Source organism: Epinephelus moara, chromosome 11 (assembly GCF_006386435.1).
Source record: "Epinephelus moara isolate mb chromosome 11, YSFRI_EMoa_1.0, whole genome shotgun sequence".
NCBI lineage: Eukaryota > Metazoa > Chordata > Actinopteri > Perciformes > Serranidae > Epinephelus > Epinephelus moara.
The window spans coordinates 14,909,385-14,925,965 of NC_065516.1; the positions used below are offsets into that span (position 1 = coordinate 14,909,385).

The following is a 16,581-nucleotide window of genomic DNA, read 5'->3' on the forward strand; positions in this document are numbered from 1 at the left end:
AGCAATGATACGATAAGAGAGAAAAGTAAAGTTAGTCCTTATATGGGCCTTATGGTGGCCCTCCACCTCACTTCGGTCCGCTTGTTCAATGTGCACACTTACAGGTTTTTAAGCTCTTCAGTGTTTTTTTAAAGAAACAATATTTTGAAGCTCACATGTTGACTCACTTGCACAGTGTGACCGAGTTTTTCACGTGTTCTGCTTTCATGTAACAGAGTGAGGTGTAGTAGTGACTGTCTGGGACAGGGAGGCTGATGTGTCTCCTGCGGTGCCACTTCGGAGTGAACAGCATGCTGGGAGCCTAATGTTCTTTTAATGGCCGGTGCGTCACTGTACCACGGGCAGAGCCTGGAGGGGAGTGATGGTGCTGATTGATAACCTGTACATCCTCTGCCAGCCTTCATGACGTAGCACCTAGCAACTCATCCTGCCAGGTTTACCATCCAGGGCCACAACTGACAGCGCTCACGCATACAGCTCACCACGGTGACTCAGCAACATGGCTGCCTTTCAGGGATGGAGGGATTCGAAAGCTCCCTGGAAACATTTTCCTGCTTTGTAGTTCTTGCTGCTTGCATTTCATTTAGTCCTGTTGCTGAATGGAATCAATACTCGTAATCATTCAGTTGTTGTGTGTATCCTGGCTGGACAATTAAGTTATCAAAGCCCCAGAGTCTCTCCTGAGTCACCGCCACTGGTCTTTAAGCCTCCTACTGACGAAAAATGGTTTCATAACAGAATTGTTCACAGCTGTAATCAGTAATCAGCTTCCCCGTTTGCACAATAAGCCACAGTCTCACAAGATTGGTGCCAAGCATTCGGTTGTTTTGCAAGGTCACCAAGAATGCGTGACCACCTCCCCAGAGGTAGAGCTCTACTCCTGAGTTACAGCCACAGTCCCTGCCAGTCTGGAAAGAAACACATGGATAGAGCAAGTCTAGAGAAACAGAGCTATCAGGGACTGTGTGCTGATTTCCATCAAAGGGTGAAACAACATCACAGGAAAAATGGGCGCCCTCTGTCTGAGCATGTCCCCTGTGGGTCGATGTGGAAGGGCAGGGTCGAGGAAAGTTGGTTTCACACGACTTGATATGGAGCTGCGATCACGTCCAGCCTGAGCTTTGATGCAGTGATTTCAGCATTTTTGTAATGATGTAAAGATCTTCTTGCACATCACTGTATTTTGCTGCATGTATCTGTCCAATTACATCCAAACCCCAGCTTTCACACTCCACCTCTCTTTATTTTGTACCTCCGTCCTCAGGCAGAAGCTTCCTCCAGTTTATAACAGAGAGATAAACCAAGGCGTGAGAGCATCAGAGGAAGAAAAGCATCAGTTAGAACAGTTGTGATTGGAGGTCCAGTTATCAGTTGACTGTGTTAGCACAACACTGTAGTTCACACCGTCGCTGTCGACTCCCACACTTCCCCTCCCTCCTCCTACTCCTCCCTCGTTATGGAAAAGCTCTCAAGCTGCAGCCGCTGTGGGCAAGCAGCCAGCCTGCTGCCACGGCTCCTATACAGAACTGCAGAATAGAGGGAAGTCCAAAATTAAAAGCATTGTTATCCCTGCGGCTGGTGGCCACGGAGAGACAGAGTGACAGGCTTATTTCATTGTGACGTCTCGGGTGACCTTGGCTTTGGCCTCCAGTCTGCACCCCCTCCAGACAAACTATTCAGAACTGCAGTCTGGGACCTTCGGGGACCAGGTCCTGTCAGCAGGACTGCAATCACAAAGCCTGAGCCGAATCTCACAGAAAAGCAGATTGTTACTGGATTTCTCACTCTGCTCATAGTCAGGGGGAATTTCTGTAATTCCAAATCCCCCTCTTTTTTTTTTCTTTTTCCTGATTCAGGTTGAGCCCCGTAATGTCCTTGTGAATGAATTTGAATATAATGTACCATTAGGGTTGCCATGGTGATAGCTGCCGTCTGTGTGCATGTCAGTTGCCATGCAACTTTTTTTCCCTCTCCAGTAGGAAGCTATGCTGCTGTGTGTAAAGTGCTAAGCTGAAAAAAAGCTGTCAGTGTGGTGCATTTGCACATCTGATCTATTATTGTTGAAGCCAGTGTTGATACACTAAAAGGTTTCGTTTTCAAGGTACACTATGCAGGGTTTGTCTGAAAACAATGTGTTGACTCATACAGCAGTGATCCCTCTCAGTCATCACTTATGACCTGCTAGAAGTGTGTGGCAGTGTGTGGCCTTCTGCCTGTATTTTATTATTTTCTTCTTATTTTCTGTGTTCTGGAGGTTTGTGGGTGTGTACTCACAAAGTGCTCAGGTGACATCAGGGCTTTGTAAAGGTAGTGACCAGGTGTCAGACTGTAAACAGTAGGCATCCAAGAGACACAGCGCAGAAAAAAATGCAAATATAGCGAGGTGAAATGCCAAACAATGTGAATCTATGGTTGGGTTTTACTTTCACTTTCCCTTGCAAGCATGTTTATGAACAGTAAACAAACTACTGTATAGTATGCCTTTAAATTTCTAATCGCCCCCCCCCCCATTTTCTTTCCTGTTTGGAACATACAATGCCTTGTTATTGCTGACACTGTTGTTGGCTCGGAGAGGGAGTAGATATCCATCTGCTTTTTTGAATAAACACAAAACCTTTTTTTTTTTTTTTTTTTTACTTTTCAATGCTGTTCATAAAGTTCCACCCAGCTGGCACCAGACGTCAATATGATGTAAGATATTAGACTTTTGTCAGACAGGTGTTTTAACTTTGGTTGGAATGAGAATTAAGTTTTAAATGTCTAACACAATGTTAGAATTTCATGTTGTGTGGATGTTAACATTACAATGTTTCGCAGACATTGGGTTTTGTTCTCCATACCTTATGGCTAAATGTCATAATTTAAAGTCAAGATAAAGTTGACATGAGAAGTTGGATTTTGTGCTCTTAACAACACAACTTATAACCAACAAAATATAATGTCCTCTGTTGTCAGTATTCTACGGTAAGTTGACGTTGGCATTAGACATCCTCACAATGAATTCTGGTCACCCAAAGTCACAAAATTCTGAGTCCTATGAGCCTTTGAGTTAGCATTTTTGCATTTCTGGTTCCCTCATCTCAAAGTTAATGGGTTTTTGTTAGCTCTCTGAAATAAGGTCTGTGGTTAACACAAGCATAAGAGATATTCTGGTTTTGTTCGATGTGGAATACATAGGTAAATACCCCACTGTAAATTTTGAACCTTTTACATGTCTTAAAAAAGATGGCTGCAACAAATGAGACTACAGATGTTGTCAGGGACATCAAACGCCATCATGCTGAACACCACCTAAATAGCCTTGTTGTGGGGTTGACGTTGAAGTCATACAACCGTGATGTAGTTTATTTACAGCCTAACGTTAGCTTTTTACATCCAGGGATTGAATTTACGCCTTAAAAATCACAAAAGTAGCTTGCTGAACAAAACTTGTAGGTATAGTTAACTTTTGTTTGTCACAGAGCTTACTTTCTGCAGTAATCCAAAACTCAAAGTAAAAATCCCATTGGATTTTTGACGAGGGAACCAGGGCAACGGTAACTTCTGGGATGGCCTACAAATGAACAGAATTTGTACAAGGTCCTGGAGGTGCTCAAATTTGGCACAAAGAAATTTAAGTCCTTGAATACCTTAACAATCAGACAATTTTTACTTGGTCCTTGAAATAAGCACTTGAATGAAACTGAAGAGAACAAAATTATCAAAGATTTTCTGAATCGTATTAGAAAAATTTTCTAAACTAGGAAGCTTGCAATTATTTTCTTATGCTGTATGAGCGGTTTGAACAAGTAAATAGTTGGTGACAGGCTGTGTTACTACCCTGCAAAACTTCCACAAGAACAGCATCAGCCGTTTTTAGCTGTAATTCAGCAGTGAATAAGCAGCCGTGTGATTGTGAATGTTGAATGGATTTGTGGAGTTTGTGAATTGCAGCAGTGGCTATTAGTAGCTACCTCTGCTTGTTAACCACTGAATCACAGCAGCAGCATGCAGCTAGAGCAAGCCACCGCTGGATTTTTCATCTGTCGATCCCCACAGGACTCCACTCGAGGAGGTTAATAGTTCGCTGCAGCATGCGCTGTCCTTTGTACACAATTCTTGCAACAGATGGTTGTGGAGAAAACACTTTTGTCTTGAAAATACAAGTGCTTGAAAAAGAACTTGAAAGTCCTTGAATCTGACTCACCCTTGTCTGTACTAACCCTGAAAAAGTAATCCCTGCAACATGTTCTTCAGGTAGAGACGATAAAATATGATCCTTGAAGTCTTGTTGGAGGAATACATCCCTGAGGTTGAGAGCTTATTAGAGAGGTTGAAAAAAGTATGAAATTGAGCCAGGGTTAATGTTTAATCTTGCGTGAGAACTCTCATTTTTTTGACAGAGCCTTTTGTGTGTCGGCATCCCTGCTGCACCCACACAGTGGTCTCATTGCAGTGAATGAGGGGGCTGCGTTTCGTAATGTAGCAGCAGTGTCTGTGTGAACAGCCGTACTCTGCCTCCATCCACCCAGCAGGAATCCCTTGTGCAGCAACAAGGACGTGATCCCTCACCAGCTTCCCTTCTAACAAGTCCAAGGTACTGGAGGTTTCTGCGTTGGTGGGCGAGTGTTAAGCGTTACAGCAACACAACTGTCAGCAGCTGCCAGTGAACCTCTCATCCTGTCTGAGGTTTTGGTAGTGCCGCGACCCTGACTGTCATCTCATATTATCTTTTACCTGCACGTGTGCCGAGCTGAACTATGATTCAGCTTCCCTGCAGGAGGCCTACGCAGCCTGTCTTTTGTCCATGCAGCTTGTCCTCCTTTCTCAACCAAAACCTTGCTCTGCTCTGTGATAACGCGTATAAATCAAACACACCCTGCCACTATCTCTACTCTCCCCCTCCCTACCTTCCCCTAGCCTCACCCCTTGTGCCCTGCAAATTAAAGAGCGTGTCTATGAGGCTGAGCTGGCCTGGCAGCGCTGATGAGGTGTAATCACCGTGGAGAGGCTCAGCTGCTCTCTTCACACCCTGCCATTGAGCTCATTAGGCCAGGAACATGACGCTCAAAAAAATTAAAGCACAAGGAAGGAGGTAAAGCTGCAATGGAGCCGCTATCACTGCAGCATTATGGTGTGGCTATGAATGGATGCAATGATGGGTTTGGGACGGCTGCAGCCCGTGTCATTTCTTCAGATGTGAGGCTGGGAAAACTCATTTTCTGCCGCTACTACTGTATTCTTGCAGCCTCATCTCTTTTGCAATTACTCGCACTATATTGCGTCTGAGCCCACGCCATTATAGTCAAAGCTGTGAGTTAAGAGCGGCGGAGCAGCGAGGAGCTCTGTTTTCATTTTCTAAACACTTGGAACAAGAACAAAATTGTGTGCATATGTCATCTAAAAGCCTTGATAACCAATTTAGTTGCTTATTTTACATTATTGTTTTCATTTATTTTATGCTTTATTTCTAATAGGAGAGTGGAGCGAGAGGGAGACATAGAGGAGTGTTTTTCCAAACTACTATTTGATACAAATCTGTGGCCATTTTTTAAGCTTTGATTTTTCCTTGTTAAGAGGCAAACACACCATAAATCCATACAAATTTCGAGCCATGTTGTGTTGTGCAACTAGCATGACATAGGTAGGTAGGTATACTCTTAAAAAGGCACTCCAGTATTTTGTAACTTGGACCCTATTGCCCATTTTTTTGTGTCCAAGTGACTTATGGGAACAACATTTTTAAAATTGGTTCTGTATTAAATGAGAGGGCTGCAGCCAGCAGCTGTAAAACAGGCTACGATGGAACTACTTGGGGTAGCCGCACCTTGTGAATTTACGTCCACTGTTGTGATGAAGTACAGAAAGCATATCTTACTCTGATCTAAAAGACTGGCTGAATATTTACCTGATTTTGACAATGTGAGAAAGTCTGTGAGATTTCAGAATGAGCGACTTCTTCTTTAGTGAGACTTGGAAACAAAACAGAACAAAACAAGCGAAAGATGCAGACAAACATTTCATTTTTCTGAAGGTTCCTTTCTATAATGTCAGACACTTATACTTGCGTAAATTCTTTGGGCGCACCTGCCCCTAGTGGTTACATCATAGCCTGTTTCAACATTGCTGGCTGCAGCTCTTTTGCTCAATACTGGACCAATATCAAAAATTGTTGTTCCCACGAGTCTCATGGACACTAAGCTATTTTAATAACAAGGTAAGCAAAACTTGCCAGACAACATCCAGACCCAGTAATGACAGTGTCGGCAGCTTGGAATGGGGCCAGTTTATTTGGTTGATTCTGGGGCATCATTCATGCCGAATCTCAGCCGAGTCAGGCAACCAGACACAGCCTGACTTAATTCTTCCGGCGTGCCATGTATGAGCCAGTGCTGGGCCAGGTCATTTTTGACAACAGCTCAGTGATGGTCGTGTCGGAAGCCACAATCGGGCTAGTTTAATTGTCCCGATTCTTGGGCGTCATTCATGTCGAGTCTCAGCTGAGTCGGGCAGCCGCATGTGGTGCAACGTAATTCTTTCAGCCTGCCAAGTTTGGGCCAATGCTTGGCCTCGTCATTTTTGACAACAACCAAGTGATGGCAGTGTTGGCAGCCAAAATTGGGACAGTTTATTTGGCCCGATACTCGGACATCATTCATGCTGAGTCTCAGCTGAGTCAGGCAACTGGACACGGCCCAACTTATTTCTTGCAGCGTGCCAAATTTGGGCCGATGCTGGGCCAGGTCATTTTGGCTACTTGGGGACAAATACAAGCCAATGCTGTGGGTGACTACTTGTCATATTTACTGTTATACATGAATATGGACATTTATCACATTTGATATCAGCTATGTTGCTCAGCATTTTCTTTTTCATGCTCGGGCATGTCTCGTCCTTACTCAACAATTCTTTCAAAAAATCACAAAAAACTCAGTGCTTGCATCGTTCAGATTTATAGCTCCACACAGTTTACAAGCATTAAAAGTTTGCCGTAATGGCAGCAACATAAACAGGATGACTCAGATGCAGTGTGTGTGTCCTCAGTCTCCAGAGAGGGGCTCCATTTATGAGGAATAAAACCTTATGAAATGATCAGCACCCTACCACCCTGTGCTTTTGTTGTCGGTCCCTCTCATCTCACACGTCTCCCACAGAAACACAGGTTGTCTGATACCGGACCTCTCATCCTGGGGGGCGCAAATCCAATTTCACATGTCACACTCACAACAGATTATTCATGCAGGTAGGGTGAAGGGTGCTTAGGTGTGTGTGTTCGAATACACTTCTTTAGAAGCATGTGTCTATTTACGTGGTTTGTGTGAGTGAGTGATGTGGGCACGCTTGTTGCTCAAGGGCACTTCCACAAAGGGAGGCAAACACACACATGCACTACTCTGGGGGTAAAAGGAGATTTGTGTGTGTGTGGGTGGGGGTGGGGGGGGTCTTTCATTTAACAGAAGGCCATCAGTGAGTCATTCTCCTAAAGAGCACCCTTGGGTACTTGTGTGGCTGACACACACGCAGCGGCTGTCTCAGAACAAGACTCACTGGTCAATGTTTAATGCTCCATAATTGGTTTTACTGACCAGCGCAGCCTGCAGGATGCCAATGCTGATTTGAAGCCGGGCAGCTGAGGCTGACCACCACCGCAGCGCTACCTGGTCTTTTATTGTGAATTGTTAGTTGGGCTGTAGTTCATATGATCCGCTGTGAGGGGTGTAACTGTTTTCTGGCAGTCATTACAAGGATTAAACTGTCAAGGTTAAGCCACACAATCTTATCTGCAATCCCTTCATACTTTTCCGTGTCTACTCTACTTAAACCTACCCAGACATAATCACAGTATATCACTCTGATACTTGACCATGTCTTGAATGTGATTTTGATACGAGGGAGTTTCACCTTACCTGCCTTTCTTTCTCTCCCTCTCTCTGTATACTAGAGAACCATGAGCACTGTGGAGGAGGAACCGGATCACATGATACCATGAAGACAAGCCTGCAGGTCCTGCGCTGCCAGCTGCTGAGTGAGTACATCCAAGGGGGGAGGCGAGGGGTGTCCTGGGTGTGCAAACAGGGTGATGCTTTTTCTAACCACAAGTCTTGCTGCACTCTCTTGGCGGTCTGTTGTGTGCGAATGAAAAAAATATTCCTGGAGACCCTGATGATGCCTCCAGGGAACCTGTAGATATCAGATAAGTGCTGTATCCCCTTAGTTCTTGTTCTAGTTGGAGTCTGTGCTGCTCTAAATTCAGAGGACAGGATCAAGGCTCTGTACACAGCTCTGGCAGGCTACCAGAGCAGAATGTCACATGAATATGGAACATGGAGGTCAGACTGGGACCCACCAGGCTCCCGGACGGTTAGCTAAACAGGCTGATGATATCTGGTATGCACCCCGAAGCTCCACCTCAGGGCAGCAGAGCCAAAGGCTGTCTCTGACAAATCTGCCTCAATCCCTCAGAAGTGATAAACTCAGACTGGACTGTTGTGAGCGAAGTGCTTTAAGCTATAGCAAAGGTGGAACGAGGTCACTTTGCAGCAGTTAAATCTGAAAAGAGGAAGTCGGAATTGAAGCTGCAGACTAGCTTTGTGTTAAATTTATATTAAGACCATATTTCAGAGCCTTTTTTTAAATTAGTCCAGGTAGATCTAGTCTTTGAAAGCATATCGTTCTTTTTTGTGTTCAGTTGGAGATCCAGCCGAGGCCTGAGTTTCCTCGGGCACATTACGCTTCCATCAGGGTTTCCTCTTTACAGTGTGCAAAGCTGAAAAGCCCACCTGAGATCTCTGTCTCTGTGCTATACAGAGACATTTCTCATTTCTCTCTTTGTACCAGCCATCTGCAGGAGACAGATGTGCCTTAAAGGGATGGATTGGATTTTTGGAAGTCAGGTTGTGTGAGGTACTTATCCATAGTCAGTGTATTACCTACAGTAGACTGCGGTCTGCACACCCCGAGTTTGGAGTAAGAGACAGGAGTAAGCAGCAGCAAAAAAATTTTCCACCTAAAGCTGAGCATGCAAGCCCCTTTTACATCTGATTTTTAAGCTGCACGACTCATTTAAGAGCTGGACCGACTTTCAGCTTCATTCAGCGTCATTTGCCACGTAGTGTACATGGGGTAGTGAGGAGGACCAAACATGGCCTGATCAACTGCTCCTGGACTGCTGTCAGATGTTTGGGTGAATTTTTGACATTTTAGTTGGTCGTCATCCGGCTCTCACACAGTTGAAGCAGAGCCACGAGTCGATTCCCCAAGGTCAGTGCCTTTTTTCCCGACTCAACTGTGCAGTGTACACCCAACCAGTTTATTGATGCTTCTTACATGCTTAATTTTGTGTGTGTGCATGTGTGTGAGAGAAAGAGACAGAGAATTTTGCAGAAATCAACTTTTAAGCTCCTTTTGAGACATCTGTCTCCACGTTGTTATAAACCGTACCTCTGCTAATAAACAAACTTCTACCTGCCACGCAGCTTCCAAACTAATCTTTATTGACAGTTGTCAATAGCCAGAAGAGTCCACAGGGGCCAACAGACTGTTTTATTATCTATTTACATGTACAGTGTGAGCACTCATCTCTTGGCTTTACAATTGGACTGCACAGTGTGAGCACATAAATTGTTAGGTTTGGCTTTACATCATAGATAATTTTCTTGTACCGTGGGAGTTGGAAATGAACATCAACATTTGTAAAACAGGCTCAAATAAAACAGTGTATGCCCAGGTTACAAAAAGCCTGCCTAAAAAGAAAATCAATATCTGTTTAAATATACTCTATATTTAGAATATTTTTCACGGCTTTGCCAGATAGTGTCAGACAGTCCTTTCTGACAGGACACTGAACTGAAACATAATTTCTCCCTCCTCAAAGCCATTCATCCATTTCCATCTATTTTCATCCGCTTATCCGAAGCTGGGTCCCGGGGCAGCATGCCAAGCAAAGCACCCTGATGTCCCTCTCCCCAGCAACGCCTTCCAGCTCCTCCCGGGAGACCCCAAGGCGTTCCCAGGCCAGATGAGATATGTAATCCTTGCAGCATGTTCTGGGTCCATCCCAGGGCTTCCTACCAGTGGCATGTGCCCATAACACTTCTAATGGAAGGCACCCAGGGAGCATCCTAATCAGATGCCGAATCACCTCAGCTGACCCCTTTTGACATGAAGGAGCAGATGCTGTCAGAGCCACCAAACTCTATTGAAAAAAACCCCAGCATTTTTACCTCACAGAGCATGGGAGTTGACCGACAGCCAGCTGTCAGCTTGGTGTGTCAGGGCCATTAGTTTCAGCTCAGTTCCCTGTCAGAAAGAGCTGTCTGACAGCAAGGTAATGCAGTGAAAATATTCTAAATAAAGTGTACTCTTAAACTGATATTCAGGGGTTTTTAGGTGGCTAAAAAGTTTTTTTTTTTGCTGCCACCAACACAGCAGTACATTGCTTAGCTTCCGTGGCATTACTCCTGCCTATTTCTCTAAACTAGGAGCTTGCAGACTGCCATGTTCTGTAGGTAATACCCTAACTGTAGCTAAGTATCTCATACAACCCCACTTCAAAAAATCCAAACTGTCCCTTTAACATCTGTAGTCAGCAGGCAAGAGAAGAGATGCTTCAGATAAAAGAGAACTGAGATGGATGATCCCTCATCATGACAGGTGTCAGTACAGGAAGAGTTTTCCTTTAGTCTCCCTCTGTGTTGTTTTTGTTCTCCTGTCAGTGCTCTCTATGTAGGCTTCTTGTGAGCATATTGCAATGACATAATACACCTGAAACAATGGAGAGAACTTATTTGTTTCTAACAAATTAGGTTCTGTCTGGCAGCTCAATCTTGAAAGCAAAGCTTGACAAGTAAGGGAATTGCTTGCAAATTGTGTTTTGAAGCCAGCTTCTTGAAAGACCAGTTGGTGTGAAGTGTAAATGGGTACACAAGGCTTGAGTAATCCTCCCAATCTGACTTTGTCTTGTCTCGTAGGGTTTAACTGTGTTGTTGCAACAGTTGTGGTCTTCTTAAATCTGCCAACAACAGTAAAAATGTTGAAATCCTGTGGAAAACATTGGCAGTGTCTGTGACTTTAATGGAATTGTTTAACTGCAGGCAGCAATTCAGTGTTCTCTCCAGATTCCAGACAACTTCCTGTTTAACATTTCTCCTTCCTGTTAGATCCTTTGCCACTGTCAGTCGCGGCAGCTAAATCATTATCCCAGTAAACAGCACAAGGAGTCTTTGTTGTTCTTGTTTTTGCATTCTCTGTCTGCCTGATTCTTAGATAAATGCGTCTCTGTTCAAAGCCGCTGTAACCCGACAAACAATTTGCGGAGCATTCAAACAGGAAGCCATTATCCTGTTGCGAAAGCTTTTCCCTCTTATCTCAGGGCTCACATCTGTGGTGCACTCCCCACTCCGCCTCTCCACCACTCCGCCCATCCAGTCCTCCTCCACCAGGTCGGTTCCAGTGGTCCACAGGATGTGCCCTATCTGTCTGTTTCCCCCCATGGGACTGACACTCTACCGAGAATGGCAGACAAACACACCCAGGAGCAAACCAAAGGAATTTGTCTGTTTGTGCTACTGTAAAGATGGCACTCTATTTATACACCCATGGTATGTATACGCCTCTACATGAGGATGAACTCCAGATGGATGTGTGCTCATAAAATTAGTCATAAAAGGACTGTTAATGAAAAAAAATTGGATGTTTCACTGAAAAGAAAGATGAGTGCAAACAGGAACAGGAAGGAAAAGCATTTGTTTCCTCTGAGGGTGAAGTGGATGACGAGACCACCTGACTCATCCAGTTTTTATAGCTGTCCACTGAGTTCTTGTTTTGTTTTCTTCTCTACAACCTTGGCTGTCAATAACAACAAATGTTGACACTAAAATGTTTTGTAGTGAAGCGTATGCAGTTACAAACTAGACACAAAGATGTGGTGAGAATGACACATCCGTTTTTTTAAATTGTTCTGCAACAAGTGAGTCACAGTGACAGGAGGAAGAGGAGGAGGATGAGCAGTAGTAAGAACAGTGCCTACGCTTAGGTGCAAGTGGGCTGAAGCCCCAGAAGTACAGCTCAGGGCCCTCCCATTCAAAATCATGACTGCTTGTCTAACCTTGTCTACAGCACTAACTCAAGCTCCCAAAGTAATTTCACTGGTATTAGTAGTAGTAATGCTAGCACTTGTAGTAGTAGTAGCAGTATGATATTAGCACTAATGATGAAAGAAGTAGTTGTAATAATGGAGGTAGAGGTAGTGTTAACAGTTGGACTTGCCATAGTTGTTAAAGTGATATTAGTGATCATGGAAGTGGTAAAAGTGGTAGCAGTAGGGTTGTAAATTGAAGAGTAGGAGTACTAGAGGAAGTAATGGTAGTAAAGGTAGTAGTGTTAGCCCTTGGACTTGCAGTAGTAGAGAAAGTGATACTAGTACTTATGGTAGTAATTCCAGAAGTACGTAGTAGGCCTAGTGTTGATGTACGAATGATTGATGTAGGTAGTAGAGGAAGCCATGGAAGTAGCAGTGGCCTAGTAGTGTTAGTAGTTTGACTCGTACTAGTAGTAGAAGAAATGGTTATATTTGTACAAATAGTTGCAGTACTAGAGGAAGTAATGGTAGTAGAGGTAGTAGTGTTAGCATTTTGACTTGTAATAGTTGTAGCAATCATATTTGTTGTTGTTGTTGTAGTAGTAGTAGAAGAGGTAGTCATGGAAGTAGTAGTAGTAGTGTTAGCATTTTGACAGGTGGTAGTAATAGTTGAAGAGGTAGTCATGGAAGTAGTAGTAGTAGTGTTAGCATTTTGACAGGTGGTAGTAGTAGTTGAAGAGGTAGTCATGGAAGTAGTAGTAGTAGTGGTGTTGGCAGTTCGACTTGTAGCAGTAGTAGTGATATTTTAACTAAGGGTTGTAATAATACTGGAGGTAGTAATGGTAGTAGAGGTAGTAGTGTTAACACTTGGACTGTAGTAGTGAAAGTGATATTAGCACTTATGACAATATATAATTCCAGAACTACATAGTAGGCTTAATAGTGGTGTACTAATGATTGATGTAGGTAGCAGAGGTAGCTATGGAAGTAGCAGTAGCCTAGCAGTGTTAGCAGTCCGACTAGAAGAAGAAGAAGAAGAAGAAGAAGAAGAAGAAGAAGAAGAAGAAGAAATACTAATTGTTGTCATTGGCTAATTGTAAAGGCAGTCATGGAAGTAGCTCTAGTAGTGTTGGCAGTCGGACTTGCAGTCGTAGTTTATGTGATATTAGTACTTACATTAGCAGCACCAGTTGTAGTGCTAGCAGCAGTGTTATTAACTAGCAGTGTATTTCCAGAGGCAGTAGTAATGATACATGTACTAATAGTAGTAATAGTGGAGATAGCAGAGGTAGTAGAGATAGTAGTGTTAGCAGCTGGACTTGCAGTAGTAGTTGCATTTGTTTTAAAGATATAGTGGTAGCAGTAGTGTTAGTAATTGGACTTCCAGAAGTAGTAGTGATATTTGTACTAATGGCTGTAATAGTATTAGTAGTAGTAGAGGTACTAATGTTAGCAGTTGGACTTGCAGTAGTAGTGATATTTGTACTACTTGCTGTAGTAGGCTAGTTGTACAGGTAGTCATAGAAGTAGCAGTGGTAGTGTAAGCAGTTAGACTTGCAGCAGTAGTTCTGGTTGTAGCAGTAATGTTAAAAATTGGACATCCATAGGTAGGAGGAGTGATATCTGTACTGGTTGTGGTAGTTGTAGTAGTCATGGAAGTAGCAGTAGTAGTACTAGCCGTAGTAGTTCTAGTAGAAGTGATATTTGTAGGCTACTCATGGAGGTAGAAGCGATAGTGTTAAGCAGTTGGACTTGTAGTAGTAGTTCAAGTGATATTAGTATTATGGTAATAGTAGTAGTAGCAGTAGCACCAATAGTAGTGGTAGCAGTTGTGTTAACCAGCAATTGGACTTCCAGAAGTGGTAGTGGTAATATTTGTACTAAAGGCTGTAGTAGTAGGGGTAGCAGTAGTACGTATAGTAGAGTTAGCCCCTGGACTTGCAGTAGTAGTTGAAGTAGTTGCATTAGTTTTTGGAATATTAGTTGTAGCAGTAGTTTTAGTAATTGGACTTCCAGAAGTAGTGATATTTGTACTAAAGTAGTAATAGGGGTATTGTAATAGTAGTAGGTGTAGCAGTGTTAGTGGTTGGACTTGCAGTAAGTTGCATCAGTATGCAGTAGTGGCAGCAGCAGCAGCAGCAGCAGTAGTGTTGCTATTTGTTGTGTAATAATGGTACAGGTATTTATAGTCAGAGTACTATAGTTGTACCATTAGTTGTATTAATGTTCGTAGTGGTAGTGCTAATGGTACAGATTGTAATTGTACTGTAGTAGTGCTGTTGGTAGTGGGTCCATTGAAGTGAGTCAAGGCCGATAGCGCTCTGTCCAGGCGTGATAATCCAATCTTAGCAGCAGTTAGTCAGACAGCTCTCCAGTCAGGCTGCTGATAAAAGGTTTTGTCTGCCTGAAGCTGATGGATCTGATCTGTTTCTGCGGCTCGTCTCTGACGGCACGTCAAAGCTTAAAATTAAAGGTTTGGACTACCTTCAACAAAACTCCCCATTTAAGGCTTATGATTACTTTGATTTGGGTCTGTCAGCCTTTATCTTCGAAAGTGAGATATGAATTCATTTTGTATTAGGGAGCAGAGCCGTGGTGTGTGTGCCGGTATGATGTGATAAAGGCTCATTGGTATTCTGATGAGCACTGGAGATAAAGCCTTCTCCATTTGCCCCGGGGGATTTGAGGGGGAATCCCATGGAGGTTTGTCCGCTGCTGAGGAGTGGTTGTGATTAGCATAAACGAGGCTAAATGTGATCCATGGAGGGCCGGCTGGTGGTGAGGAGGACATCCTTAATTATTGGTTCAATGCCCTGGAGCTTCCAAACTAGCAGTAATGCATGTTTATCCTTTTAGATAATGAGGAGGACATACAGCGATTCCCTTTAGTTCTTGTACATTTACATCTGAGGCATTTAGTTTATGATTTTATCCAGAGCAGCTAACTGTGAGTGTAGGCAGAGGGTTTGTGTCTAACTCAAGGACACGTTGACATGTTTGTTGATCGACACATACTGCTTCTATTATTTTCCAGACACCTTCAGTCTAGTTTTATAGGTCAGACAAATCCATCAAAAAACTTTACAGGTGCTGGAAAACTGACAAAAGTTTAAAATACAGTTTAAAAAGAATTGTTTTGATCGCATGGAGGTCTTCATCGAGCTTTGTCAGATACCTACAGAAAAATGATTATGACATACATACATACATATATACATTTACTTCGCCTGTTCTGAACTGATGCAAAACCTCCACCTACTCAGGATGACAAGTTACCAATATTCTCCATAAGTCAAGATACTTCTGAGCTGATGTAAGTTTTTGGAACAAGCCTTGGTTGCATTTGAGTGGGTAGTGTGAACCCTAAAAGTTTCAAATTGATCTTCCACTAAGCCCTGTCCTTTTGTGGTGGTCCGTCAAGCTGTCAGAGTAAGCATGGAGCCCACACTGTAACTAACTGCACTTTCTGAAGAAATATTATCAAATTTTTGGAAAAATGAAATAGCGATTCCAGAGAGAAGCAGACAGAGGGGTCTACAGTCTGTGTTTGAAGGATATATCCAGGATGTCAAACTGACTCAGCAGCAACAACAGGTTAAAAAGACAAAGATAGTTAGAAGCTAAAGCCGAACTATAGGCTACAGATCACAGTGTAAAAGTCAACCACCACATCACTGCTGATCGCCACAGAAGACAATGAATATAAAGGGAAACTTTGCTGATATTGAACCAGCTGTGTGGCATCGCAGTGTCATGGATGATCTTTAGCGACTCATCACTGTTTTTCTAGCAGGGATTATTGCCATGAAAAGCAGTGTTTTTTACTGTGACATCGTCCTTTTACCGCTGGGGATTGTGCCCCAAGGCCGGGTATTTTAAGCCAAAACATGATCTTTTCCTAATCATAACCAAGTGGTTATTGTGCCCAAACCTAGCCACGCGTTACCCACAGCATTGTTGAAACATAAAGTGTCAACGCATCAGCTACATAATAATGTGCAAATGTAATCTACCCTTTGTTTGCAAAAACATGTAATGCCATCATTTTCTGTGGCAATTGTTTTGCAATAAGTGTTTGATATGTAAATGTCTCAGAAAAGAAAGAACAGTTTGTAAATTAATCATTCCAATTTATTTTTCATTTTATCTTCTTCCTCTAAAGTGCAGATGATCCAGGTTGTTATTGTGCTTGGACATTACCCCCTGAAGCAAATACAGTTAAACATGAAATTTTATTTATTTACTATTTAATTAATTTAACAGGGGCAGTGCACATTAATAAGCATTAATAAAACAACTGTACATATGTCAGAACTAAGTAAAAGGCTATTTTTTATCTGTGGTCCCTGCACAACAAGAATATAAGATTAAAATTAAAACAGTTCTGTAAATATTTTATAAGTATGCAGAGCAATAATAAAAAGGGTGGTAAAGCTTTAATACTGGACATCATTATATTATCAGATGTTTAATCTTACTGCAGCTTTTATCATTGTGTTTCACTTTCATTCATTTCCACATGT

At 42.8% G+C, this 16,581-nt stretch overlaps 1 protein-coding gene across 3 annotated transcripts in view; it reads left to right on the top strand.

The window, feature by feature from the left end:
• tmem108 (transmembrane protein 108) overlaps positions 1-16,581 on the top strand; it is a 68,948-nt gene that overhangs the window by 34,384 nt on the left and 17,983 nt on the right. For all 3 annotated transcript variants that reach the window (XM_050056843.1, XM_050056841.1, XM_050056842.1), the window contains exon 2: positions 7,922-8,005. In XM_050056843.1, coding sequence (XP_049912800.1) covers positions 7,966-8,005 — 40 coding nt within the window. In that variant the 5' untranslated portion in view covers positions 7,922-7,965. The remainder of the gene's footprint in view (positions 1-7,921; positions 8,006-16,581) is intronic.